The sequence below is a fragment of the Stegostoma tigrinum genome, chromosome 8 (genome assembly GCF_030684315.1).
Source record: "Stegostoma tigrinum isolate sSteTig4 chromosome 8, sSteTig4.hap1, whole genome shotgun sequence".
In the NCBI taxonomy this organism is placed as follows: domain Eukaryota; kingdom Metazoa; phylum Chordata; class Chondrichthyes; order Orectolobiformes; family Stegostomatidae; genus Stegostoma; species Stegostoma tigrinum.
In genome coordinates, this window is record NC_081361.1 from 59,008,963 (window position 1) to 59,023,054 (window position 14,092).

The 14,092-nt window shown below is 39.7% G+C and overlaps 1 protein-coding gene across 4 annotated transcripts in view; it reads left to right on the top strand.

The window, feature by feature from the left end:
• patj (PATJ crumbs cell polarity complex component) overlaps positions 1–14,092 on the top strand; it is a 347,670-nt gene that overhangs the window by 321,087 nt on the left and 12,491 nt on the right. For all 4 annotated transcript variants that reach the window (XM_059647917.1, XM_059647916.1, XM_059647919.1 and 1 more), the window contains 4 exons: positions 604–718; positions 3,497–3,534; positions 5,361–5,483; positions 12,247–12,351. In XM_059647917.1, the coding sequence (XP_059503900.1) occupies positions 604–718; positions 3,497–3,534; positions 5,361–5,483; positions 12,247–12,351 (381 nt within the window). The remainder of the gene's footprint in view (positions 1–603; positions 719–3,496; positions 3,535–5,360; positions 5,484–12,246; positions 12,352–14,092) is intronic.

Below are 14,092 nucleotides of genomic sequence, written 5' to 3' on the forward strand. Positions count from 1 at the left end.
ACCCATTCTTCTGCTTCACTTCGTACCACTTACCCATCAAGACCCCTTCTATTCCTCTCTCAAGTATACTCAATGACCTGGCCTCCACAGCCCTTTGTAGTAATGAGTTTCACAGATTACCTTTGGCAGAAGAAGGTTTATATTATAATATCAAGCTGATTCTTTTTTAATTGATGATTAAATCTTATGAATTTACAGTATTTACATACACATCTCACACTCATTTTTTTTCTCACTGTCACCAGATCCACAATTGTCACTACCTAAATCAGAATGGGCAATAGTGAGTGATTGGAGAGGAGACAAAGAACAAAACAACAATGTTAATAACTGTTAAGCTAGAAATAGTTGTTGATCCATTTGTCCAGCAACTTCATTGAGCACAAGAACAATATGATTTGACTTGTCACATAGGACTAAATATAAACTTGTCCTTCACTGCTCAGTTTCGAGTGAGCAATCCAAAAGATGAGGCTAAAACTGTAAAAGGAGTTAGATATGCCTTTGATTTCATTTGGACGGCCTTTCGCCTTCATTGCTACTTCTCTTAATTTTAAATTGAAAGAATTTGATTAATTAGATCTTACTTTGACTTTAAACTAGATGAGCCAAGTAAGTGCTATCAGTAATCCTCCTCCTTTTGGAGCTGCTGTGACCACTTCACAAAATGTTGCTAACAGCAAGAAGATTTCAGCTGATACCACACAAAGAAACTCAGGTAAAGTCCGAATTAGTTGCACAATATTTGCTGAATTGCTTTAGCTGTATCCTTTTCAAACACAAGTCTGACCACATTGAGGAATTTTTCACCTTCAATCACCTAAGCCAGTTAGCCATGCAGAAGGTTGAGGTGCGAATGACTCCATTGTTCTTCAGAGATAATGGGAACTGCAGATGCTGGAGAATTCCAAGATAATAAAATGTGAGGCTGGATGAACACAGCAGGCCAAGCAGCATCTCAGGAGCACAAAAGCTGACGTTTCGGGCCTAGACCCTTCATCAGAGAGCTTTCAATATACATTTAAACCATCAACAACAAGTAGAAATCACAACACTTTATTGTCTTTTGTATCGTTAGTTTAATGTTTGTATTCTGTTCTCCAGTTAAGCAGCAACTGAATTCCACAAAAATTCCCAGAATGTAGACATGATTTCACTTTAATAGTCATAAATGTAACTGCTTTGCAAATTTATGCAACTAATTTGAAGAGACCAGTTAACATAAAACAGAAATCAATAAAAACCATTCAGCCAGATGGGCTGAATTCTCCCCGCCCCTAAATGATGTGAGCAATGGTGATTCAGTTGGGAAAACATGGCAAGCTTGGGAAAAATTAGGTTCTCGACATCAAGAAAGAAAATGTGTGAGAACCCAGTTTTGAGCAGCAGGATGAGAATCTTGTTAGTGAGTTGTGAGAGGTTAATTTGCATGCATTTATATCCCATTGCTGCCTCATCTAAACTGAAGCAGTCGGTGTTCAAATGCACTGAACATTTGAAGGCTTGGGCTGAAACGTGACAAGAAACATTTGTGTCACACATATGCTGGGCGATGACCGTCTCCAGTAAGAGTCAATATAACCATCAATGAAATGAGTCCCCTACTATCAACATCCTAAGGGTTCCTATTGACCAGAATCTGAACTGAACTATAAACTTACTTCCTGACTCCCCCAGGGGCCTGTTCCTGACCCCCCAAGTTTACAGGCCTGCATCAGGAGTGTGTTGGGATACTCCCAACTTGCCTGGATGAGTACAACTTCAACCACACTCAAGAAGCTTGACACTATTCAAGACAAAGCAGCTCGCTTGATTAGCACCATATCCACAAACGTTTACACCCTCCACTACTGACCTAGTACCAGCAGTGAGCAGGATTTACAAGATAAACTGCAGAACTTCACGAAGGCTCCTTGTACAGCATCTTCCAATCCCAGGACCACTTCCATTCACAAGGAAAAAGGCAGCAGATACATGGAAATGTCAGCAGCTGCACCTCCAAGCCACTCATCATCCTGACTTGGAATTTCGAATTGCGGCAGTTCAAGAAGGCAGTTAATCACTACCTTCTCAAAGGCAACCGGGGTGGCCCATTTTAGTCAGATCCGGGAGTCACAATGCTTCAGTCAGAGATGCACAGAAATTGGGCAGGGGCCCAGTCTCTCATTAGTCAGGGTTGACTCTCTAAATTGATGGGGATTTGGGCCACAGACAAATCAAGGGTCTATCCACTAAAAATGAAGAGGTGTGTTATTGGTGATCACTGGTGTGGTGGGATGCTGTGGAAGTCAGTTCTGAGGATTGGAGACAGTGTGCTGGAGTGCAGAGGGGACAATCATTACAAAGGGGGCAACTGAACATAAGGTTTGGACATGAAAGAACCTGGCAGGGGCAATGGTTCATCAATGGTTATAACCATCCTGGCTTAAATTGAAGGGACACTGCGTGGCTGTCACTATGGGGTAAAGTGGAGAGATGAGCAAACTCATGAATGGCTAGGTGGGAATATGTGAAAGATCAAGGCCAAGGAAGAAAGGAATGTAAAGGTTTTGGGGAGTCACCTAGTCAAAGAGTCTAATCTTGTGACTCACACCATGAAGCAAGACCTGTGTTGCCTTCCAACCTCATCCAAATTGCAAAAGCAAAATGGAAATGGAAATGGCAACTGCACATACAGAGTGGGCAGAGAAACTTTTCTTTTTGTCTGAAGGAGGGATATCCACTTTTGTGCAATCCAATGTCCTTCAAATTAAACAGGTTGCTACATTGCCGGTCTTCTATTATCACAAAATGCTATGTGGACTTCATACATGGGCCTGCTGTGTCAACTAAAAATCCTAGCCCAAACCACTGAACCACAGCATTCCACATGACAAATTAATTTTACTAATAGCTGAGAGGCAAAGCAAAGTCTTTCAGCTGGAATGTCAGGAATTACTAGCAGCAGTGACTATTCCACATGGTGGTGAGTGCATAACTGCACAAGCGAGGTGCCATTGTAACGCAATGCATACAAGTTAACATGAGCTGCAAGCAATTGTGTAAAATAACTTGCTAGAGCTCACAGCAAGAAACCTTCCATGAAACTCTCTGAAATTGACATTTAGCCGAATTTTGGTAAAATTCAGCCCAATACATTTTCTCTTCAAAGGAAAAGGAGAGAGCAAAAATGACAGAGAAAAATATTAGCTTTTAATAATTGGAACTATCCCAAGTAAGATCTGCTTATTCTCTGCCCTGTGGCATCTGAATGATGTATTTTAATGTGTACCAAAAGATAATGTGATTACACATTGCATAAACATTATGGTTATGAAACTGTAATATGCACTTTACAAGTTTGGAATTATAACCTTGCTGCTCAAGATGATTTTTAATGCTATTTTGTAGCTTCTGAACATTTGGAAAATATAATTTAACTTACTGTCAGCATCAGTCAACAAAATACAACTAATAACATCTAATAATGAGTTTAATCTCACTTTGAAACTTTCAGGTTCAGATACGGGACTAAGAACTGTGGAAATAACAAGAGTAAGTGCAACTTATTATGTACTACTTAAAGTATTCAGGCAATGATTCAATGTTGTTTAAAAAATCACATGAAACGACAATCAAAGCAGAAGAACTGAACCAGAGGAGAGATTAGCAAGAGTGATGAGATCTCATAACTAACAATACTAGGGTGAGGCATCGGGAAAATTGCACGAGAAATAGGAATCAGAGCAATGGAGATGTATGAAATGACACCGACAGAAATTATCTGCCTTTTATAATTTTTACATCTAAAATTTACAAGGCTCACCTGCACATTAATGTCCTCACTCCAGCAAAAATGGAATCTGTTGAACTTGGCAGTGATCTCAAAATGGTACTGCAAAACCTAGACCTTCCCCATATGAGTTACAGCCCAACCCGATTCCCTACCTGTCAAAATAGATATGTTAGAAATGAGGGCTAGACTTCAGATCCAGTTTCGTATACTATTTTAGATCTATTGTGAAGTCTCCCCAACTCTTTGGAGCTATGGTCCTTATTGTGAAAATAATACTGTGGTAATCCAGTCTGTAACTCACGTGGGTTTGTATGAAGCTTTCAGCAAGTAACAGGTGAATTGGAGAAAAGCAGATGGCGTAAAGCAGCAGCGTCTTGTGTTGGTTATTCTTTCACTCCCTCACCCTGAAGTCTTGCTGCTGCTCCTTCCTGTTATTTTCCTTCTATCAATCCTCCAATGGGCCCTATCTATTTTTCAGCCACCACCAAGTTTTCATTTGGCACTTCTATATCTGAAATTTATTCTGGATTTTTTCTTTACAGGCTTTCACATGTTATGCCTTACCAATTTTTTTTTGTTTATCCTTGCACTTTAACTTGTGATTTTTTTTCTGAACTTTGGAACTCAGAGATCATATGGATATCCGACATTTAAACTTTAGATCCGGTTGTTTTTGTCAACTTTCACTGGTAACGTGAATTTAGGGATAGCCATTGTTTAAAAGAAGAAAGGCAAAATAGAAAAGGCAGAGAGTAGATGCAAGGATACATTTCTGGTTCTTTGTGCAGTCACAATAGAAGACTTATTTAGCTGCTTTTCATTCACTATTTTGCCAAAGATTTGCAGTTCAATACTGTGACCCATGACTGAAAATCAAGTCACCAAGTCACCCTTAATATACATGTAAAGAATCATTGACACTGATCCAGCTCCCTCAGGGCCAGCTCTCAGAGTGAACAGAATGTCTGACACTCCTGTTCTTGTCTGTCAGCCGGGAGGGCTCCCTGATTGGACCAGATTAATAGCCCCAATCAGTGAACTCATATCCTGTAGGTTCACCTGCCTGACCTTGTTATAATAACTATAAATCTCAATGGTTTTGTTGTCTTTGCTTGTAATACCATCCAGTGGACGCTTGCAGCTGAGATCCAATATTTTCATTTGCTCTATATTAATTGTTAAACAGAAGTTATGCTTTGAATCGAAAACCATTTTCACAGAGGAAGATCATGCTGAGGTTTCAGAAAGCACAATTCATTTTCTGAAGCAACACTCGTGGACAGAAGGGAAGTAAGATTGACATCAGTGAGATGCTATGAGTGATATATTACATCGTACATTTATGTTTAAAGTCATGCAGACAGACTCAACTTAGAATTCACTTACAGAGCTTACTCTGTGTGAAACAGCTGATACCATACATTAGACCCAATTGATCGGAGAGAGTAACTTTGAGCAGAGTGTATTTTTAGATAAACTCACCCAGGCTCCAAAGCATTTTGGAAGATAAGCACAGGTTGATTTGTTTTCCAGTTCAAACTGTCTTTTGCCCAATTATTCACAGAATTATTTACCTTTATCTCAGGGGCCAAATGATCCTTTGGGAATTAGCATTGCAGGAGGAAAGGGGAGCCCTTTAGGTGATGTGCCTATCTTCATTGCCATGATTCAAGCCAGCGGAGTAGCAGCGCGGACTCAAAAGCTAAAGGTGAGTCAACAGGATGGCATTTGCCTTTTCATAAATCTGCAGTAGTTAGTGCAATGCAACATTCATTTCTGATGGTGGATGTTTTATAATTGAATGCAACATTATAAAATCAGCGTCGTCATTGGGGAAGACCAACTGATTCTCAAAGCAAAACAGATGCTTTTAGTACAAAAAAGATTCTATTTTTGTCTGTTAAACTTTAAATTATAGTGTCACTTTCTTACTAATTAGTGTATTGTTAAAACACTTTTCTATCATTCTAAATTAGAAGTGTAAGCTATTATGGAAAGGGCAAAGGCTAGTCCTCCCAGAAATCTAGCTTGTCCCAATGTGGAATTGAACTATTTGGCCTGTGAAGGTTTTATCGACTTGATTCACTTCTCTAAGATGGTTAATTAACCACAGATAAAACTTATGCAAAATTTAAGTTTTTTACTTGAGCGTAAGGACAAGGTATAGAGAAGTGCTAAATATGCTCAATTTCGAGGTAGTGGGCAAATCCCAACATGACTTTTTACAGTTTCCCTCTGATCTCTCTTGTTTAAACATAATTAAGACCAGTAATTACTTTTACTCTTGCAACTGTTGCCTGAATTTACCAACAGCAAGTCACATAAAGATGCCACAACCATGTGCTTGCTGTTTTCAACTTGCAGATTTTCCATCCCTTTAAAATGAAGCCATCCATAATTAACTGTTGCCCTCAGCACATCTGTGCCATTAATAACCTTGTTGTAAATGTTACCCACCTCCAGATCTCTCCTCTTAAACACTTAAATGAATAATTTGTCATTGCTTCAGGCATCTTCAAACTCAGATATTCAACAATAACCTGCATTTATGAGCAAGTTATAATCTCCTGTTAAAGTTGGTTTCTTTCTGTCATTTCCTTACGTCTTTCTGTCTATGCATTAATCAGTGGCTCATCCTCTATTTATTTCTGTTGATAAAATTATTCTTTTCTTCCATTCTAATTCTCTTTGCACAAGTGACTTCCCACATTCTTTATTCAACACTCTTTGCTGGTTACTTGTTTTACCAATCTCTTTAAATTTCGGGCAAAATCCATCTGTTACTTCGAGCGTAATGCGCTTGTTGATTAGTGTTATCAATATAGATGAGAAACGACCCGTGCACGTAACAAACGAACAGACGTAAGGAACTAATGCAGGACACATTTAAGCCATGCAAATAAATAATTTGGGTATATGGGTATTAGAACATAGAACATAGAACATTACAGCACAGTACAGGCCCTTCGGCCTTCGATGTTGTGCCGACCTGTCATACCAATCTGAAGCCCATCTAACCTACACTACTCCATGTACATTCATATGCTTGTCCAATGACGACTTAAATGTACTTAAAGTTGGCGAATCTACTACCATTGCAGGCAAAGTGTTACATTCCCTTACTACTCTCTGAGTAAAGAAACCACCTCTGACATCTGTCCTATATCTTTCACCCCTCAATTTAAAGCTATGCCCCCTCGTGCTCACTGTTACCATCCTAGGAAAAGGGCTCTCCCTATCCACCCTATCTAACCCTCTGATTATTTTATATGTCTTGATATCCTCCGTGAGGCTGGCAATATGAAAAGACTTCTGAGGTTTACTTTTCATTTTGTTAGTGGTGCACTTCGAAATGTATCTGTTTATGCATATTTTTAATGAAGACTCTCTTCGTTATATGTGTTGTGGTGTGCCATCTTGTTGGTCACTTGCTTTTCTCCCCCATGGTCTGGCTTGGCTTTTGAAACCAAACTTTCTGCACGTGCATGCCCAATGGCCTTCGGTGACCTATGCTTTGCAGGAGTGAGGTGGACAATGCCTGATAGGTACGACAAATCATATCTGTCACGGATCTTGCTGGTTTGGTACAATTTGCTGTGTGTAGCAATAGTGTTGTCAGCAGCTTTTTTCATTCATTCATGGGATGAAGGCGTCACTGTTCAGGCAGCATGAATTGCCCATCCCTAATTGCCCAGAGAGCAGTTAAGAGTCAACCACATTGCTCTGGATCTGGAATCACATGTAGGTCAGACCAGGGAATAATGGCAGTTTCCTTCCCTGAAGGACATTAATGAACCAGATGGGTTTTTCTGACATCAGCAATGGATTCATGGCCATCATTAGATTCATAATTCCTGATATTGTACTGAATTCAAATTCCACTATTTGCTGTGGTGGAACGTTGTCTGGGTTTCTGGATTAACAGTCCAGTGATAACACCACTAAGCCATTGCCTGATATCTATATTCCAACAAAGCTTCAATTGTATGGCGCTTTATCTTGCCTAAAAAATCTTTTCTGGAGACTTCCATTGGTGTGGAGATGATTACCAATTTGATTAGGCTCTGAGAGTTTCTTCCTTGGAGATATCACCCTCATGTTCTTTGCTGCAGTGCCTTCCAACAGAGTTATCTATAGGCTCTTGGATTTCTGTCTGTATGAAGTGAGTTGGAGTCTGTAAATCTGGAAGTTGACTCATTCCTTGAACTGGTCTTCAAGCTCTATCCAGACCTTGTCTTATCATCGTCAGAAAGGCTGGATGCATTTATTCTGCAAAGCCACACCTTGTAAAAGCAAAAAAGATTTTCAGAGATCTCCTGTCTGGGCCCTTTATTGCTTGATCTGTGAAGTAATGCCATACATTTGTTTAAATAGCTTTAATTCAATGAAGGTGTCACATGCTGCCCGATCCAAAATTAACTTGAACTACACTGCAGCGCTTATTTATTCTTTGGTTTGTATTCTATCCTTTTTTACTTGCTTCTACATTTTTCACTATTTTCACTGTTGCAGCCACTTTAATAAGTGTTCATTAGATTTGGATAGTACTGTTACTAAATAATGTCCTGCAGTAGCAGGTTTCAACCTTTAGATGATGTTTGTCTCAATAAGGTAGGTTGAGTTCATACAAGTTCCTATTCTCTTGCCACTGAATTGAAGGGACAATATGGTAGAACCAAGCAGCCCCTGTACAAAGGTAAACTTCCTTCAGTTCAGAAAATCAATTTTCAATGCTTATAAAGTCATTTTTCACAAACGGAAGGCCTCTGTGTTTATACTAAATGTAACCTTTGATGGCCGGTTTATAACAGACAACAGGTGGCATCCTTGACCTGGTACTGAACCACATCATAAAAACCAATACAGTTTATTTAATTATTTGCAATAAAAGTATTGCACTTGATCCAGTAAAAATTGGTGATTTTTTTTTCAGTTGTGAAACCGGGCGCTTTTTTAATGCATAATTCAAAGTTAAGCCACTTGCTCAGTTTTGTATGCTCATTCTTTAATTGTTCTATATTTTGTTTCAAATTAGTCTGGCAGCAGGTTTCTTAAAATGTCATACTTCATATTACCAATCCCTGCATGTTAAACTGAATTTTTGCTTTTCACTGTGCCTTTCTCCACCTTAACCATCTGCACCATCTCTATTCAAAACATCTTTCAGGCAACCTACATCTTTACTCCTCAAAATGTTGCGCTAAAAATGTGCAGCAAAGCGCAAAGCATGATTTTTGCATTTCTCTCCTTTCCTGTGCACAAGTACCTGACCACAGTTCAGTGTCTCTGCATGGCTGAAAAAGCAAATTTAGTCACCAAGTTAAACAGATATTTAACTTGAAGGCAAAGTAGCAAACTGAATAAGAGATCCTAATACATTTCAAAACCATGGCCAGAATTTTGAATATCTAGTGTCCGTATTGCACATTGAAACTTGACTGAAGATCTGACGTGCATATCTTGTAATTGCCCAGAAAATTTAAACTTCCAGCAGGCTGACAGCACCCGTCACAAATGTCTCTGATACCAAGTTCCGTGTTGGAGACCTAGTCAGAAATGTGGCACTAGGATACTTAGCTAGAAAGTGATACACTGTTCAATAAATGGATTGTCTCAGAAATTAGTAACCTAACTGCACCACAACAAACCAATTACACCCTTCCCACACCCCCAACAGTAAAACAGTCCTGACCCAATCTAACTCTCTTCCCACCATCCCACCAAAGCAATTCCCCACCCCTATGCAAATACTCCACACCAGTCCACCCAGCCCATGCTACCAGACTCCCAAACCAACTGCTCGCTCCACTTGATAACCTCACCAACCTGATGGCCATACAACCACAACACCCACTAACTCACTCACCCACTCCCTTACTCATTCCCTCACTCATCCCTCCACCACCCACTCAATATACCTTCATCAATCCATTCAATTCTTAGAAAAAACTTATCTGAAAACAGTCAACAGTACAATGTAAAAGAGGGCCTGTCTTATCTTCCATTTTACTATCTCGCACCCACTGGACTTGCATTAGAGAGGGTACACTGGCCCATTTCTTCTTCATCCAAGAGCAGAAGACCCAGTTAAATGTAGGCAATTCAACTTGGGGCTGAGAAAATGTCTTGGGCATCTTAAAACTGAAATACTAAATGATAACCTGCATTTATAAACAAATTACTATCTCCTATCAAAGTTATGTTGCATTCTGTAGCTTCTTTGAGGCGTTCAGTTCTTGCTTTAATCACTAGCTCATCAACGGGCAATGACAAAGAGCAGAGTATTGCCACTGACTGGAACATCTGGGCTCATGTTTTACATTACATTACACAGATAACATTTAATAATTTTGAGCTAAATGTTAAACAATGGCTCATTGAAGCATTTTGTGAAACAAATCTCCTTGGCACCCTCAAATCTCACATTTTGCAATCTTGCCAATTGTCAGTCAAGCACCTGGTGATGACACAACTTCTAATACCAAAACATGAAAATCTGTCAACAAGTATTCTGTGCATACATACTTTATACAATGGCACTGTTTTGGCACACTTCCAGCATAGTAATTGTGGTCAAACTGAAGCATCTCTGAGGAAATGTGTGACCAATATATTGGCTGTGTTCCTCAAGACTTGTTCCTGTAGAATGCACAACTTCATATTCATACAAAAAGACAAAACCGTAATGCAAAGATGAAGGGTTAGTGGTAGTGGTGGTGGTGGTGATAAAGAGCTACAGTTGGACATTGTGTTCAAAACTACTAAATGTTTTCAGGAAAAAGCTAATTATTTCCTTAGTTGGAGCATTTCTTAAAAAAAAGATGTACTTCTTTATGGTATTAAAGATATTTCAGGAAAGTGGTTTGCTATGTGCTTCATGATTGAACAGACTAATACCCACTGATCTCAAAATGCGCTGTAATGTACAATTAAAATGATAAAATATGCAGATCTGATATCATACAAAAATCATGGGATGATGTGTGGTATTTGTTAATAGAGTGAAAATCAGGAAAGCATCAGAGTTTACTTCACACCCAGATAGTTTACAGGCCCATTTGCATTCCCCATCATGGCACTGCATTAGGATGGAGTTGGGTGTCGGATAAACAGACTGAGAGTCTCGCTGCAAGTATAAGGGGTCTCCAGCTGTTTTTCTAAGTTACAGCACCAGATAGCCAGATTACAAAGATCCTGTGGGATGGCAATATCCTTAAAAAACAGTCGTACCATTTATTTCCCTATCATCTTTGAACTGCACATGGAACCTTTTGCAAAGTGCCAACATATATCCCAATGGCAAGTTTCAGTCCTAAAAAACTGAAGGGCAGAAAAATCGGGCATAATGCCAGGAATGCCCCATTTTGCACCGCTGGAATGTTAGGCTGGGCCTGTACCTTTTGCAAACATTGTCCTATTATAAACCATAAAGGTAATTCCTTGGAAATCTCAAATCTGTGTAGTGGAGTAAGGACCTGACACATCAGGCTTCTGTCACTCATATCCTTCTTATTGATTGCTCATGCACTTCTCAGGTGCAATAAAAATTGGCATGGTGGCCCAGTGGTTAACACAGCTGCCTCACAGCGCCAGGGACCCGGGTTCGATTTCAGCCTCAGGTGACTGCCTGTGAGGCGTTTGCACGTTCTCCCTGTGTCTGCATGGGTTTTCTCCAGATGCTACGGTTTCCTCCCGCAGTCTAGAGATGTGCAGGTTAGGTGGATTGGCCATGCTAAATTGCCCATTGTGTTCAGGGAGGTGTAGATTAGGTGGTTTAGAGGGGGATGGGTCTGGGTGGGATGCTGTGAGGTTCGGTGTGTACTTGTTGGGCCAAAGGGCCTGTTTCCACACTGTAGGGATTCTGTGATTCAACAAAAATGCAAACCTGTTATTTGGTTTTGCATATTTGAGAAAAATTGCACAGCAAGCATTTAACTTCAGTAGTTCAGATATTGAACTGTTATAGACCCTGCTATATGTTACTGTTGTAGCCTATTGCTAGTGATTCATGTGATCACTGTCAATTTTGTTACAAAGAACTTTTGACCAACCTCTTCATAATTACAATGACCTTTATGGATTAAAACAAATCATTAGATTTCAGTGGTGTTGGTATCTTATTTTCAGAGGGGTTTGTTTTAAATTAGTTTTAGATGCATACTGTCGGGAATCTAATCTAATCTAATCTAATCACACTTTCAAAATACATAACCTTACTTTCTGGGAGTATAGTTTGGAAAATTATTGTCATTATGTGTACTCATGACTGCAACACATTGTGCCACAAGCTTAATTCAGAAAAAAAACATTCCTTTAGTGTTGATGAATAGTTAATTACAATAAAACTTGTTAACAAATTGGTATTTTTACCCAATTCAAAATGTGCAAAATGCTGTTTTCCTGTTCTGAAAGTGTTAAGTTCCTATTTGAAATTAACTTCACTCACAATTAATTAGCTTTTTCAATATTAGGTTGGGGATCGAATTGTCAGCATTAATGGCCAACCCTTGGACGGACTGTCTCATGCGGAAGCAGTTAATCTGTTGAAGAATGCCTACGGAAGCATTATCCTTCAGGTACTGAGATAATGGCTCTAGCAGCTGCATCCAGTAGATAACTCTCATTCAAAAGCGGTCGAGTACTGCTGGCAAACATTACCATGTCAAAGAGGGGATAAGGATTCCAGTTTGTATGAATCTCTCAGGATTTGGCAATTTTTAGATCTGTTGGTATCTAGATATTTCAGTGCCACCCACATCACAGTCCTAATGATCGTGTGCGCACTTGTATGAATTCTAACAAGTGTAACGATGACACTTGAACAATAATGCCTTTTGGCCCTAAGGTGCGTTTTTCTTGCTCTTCAATGAAGTCTTGTATTTTTTTATCAAAAAGTCAATAGTGATAGCAGCTGAGCTCTGGCTCTAATGATTTAAATGCAAACATGGCAAAAATAATAGAGGGCTGCAGTTTTAACGTATATAATGAATCTTATAATAATAGATTAGAAATGAAGTCGCTCTTAAAAAAATCAGTTGTCAACGAACCATCCTATTATTAGTTTGATAAAGCTTTGCAGATAACAACTGTATTTTAAAATAACAGAAATTCTTGGTTTAAGCTTTATTGGTTATAATTGTATTTTCAATAAAATCTTCTTAGAAGAATAATACAACAAGAAGCAATGCAAACATATGCTGGGCTCAATTTAACAACTTAGTTAGGTTAACAAACTGATCCATGAGAGAATATTCTGGTGTCTGTGGAGAATTTTGTAGCAGCAGCAATGGCAAATGCAATTATGGAGCCCCGGCACAAATTATACAGCCACTAAAATCAGTGGTCTAATATATGTCTGCTCTCAGTGAAATGTATACCAAATAAATCAAGAATATGGAAAGTGTAAAGATACTCATTCAATGGCAATCATAACTAGAATTTCTCACCGATAAATTGCTGCTCTCACAGCTGTGCCACCCACATTTTGCCTTTCTTTGCTGAAGGCCCTGACCATATTGTTTCAATAGTTTCTGCAGACACTCCAGATTTCATCCAAGCAGAACATTCCTGATGAATCTTGACGATAGGCAAAACCTAGTACAGTCCACTCGAATGGGAGCAGGGGATTCCCTGGAGAGTCAGGGAGGAGTACCTGAATGTGTTTCTTCTGTCTGGCACACGTCCCCAGTTAATGCAAGAAGACCCTGAGATGGGAATCCCATCTGCGAGCAGTTTGACACCATTATGTTCCTTATGAACCACTTGACACTGATTATCCCTGAGCTTCCTGAAATTAGTTGGTGACTTAGGGATTTAATGCTCACATTTCCTTTCTCCAAAGTTGCCTGGCAAACCATGCCCATGCTGCCAAATCCTACCCAGGCCAACCCCTGTTCGTAACACCCATTCCACCCCACTCGTCTTCAGGGTTCAGTAGAGTCATCTGGGTAAGCCTATGGAATTACCTGCCCTCCCACTGACCAAACACCCATTGACTCACCCATCTACACTCTCTCAAACTCACCCACCCCAGACATAACTACATCTCACACACTTTCAACCACTTACCTTTCCATTGCTCATGATTCCCACCGCCCTACCCTCCCCCTGACCTGTCCATCAACCCACCTTCCTATCTCCTGCTGACTCGCTTATCACCACCCTTTTACCTTCCTGATGACTTACCACTCACCTACTCATCCATCCACCCTCCCTGCAACTGAACAACCCTATCACAGACTTGTTCACCCACTCACCTTTACTCACCTGCCCACCTGCTCACTCATCCACTCATCCATTCACTGCCCCATTCAGTCA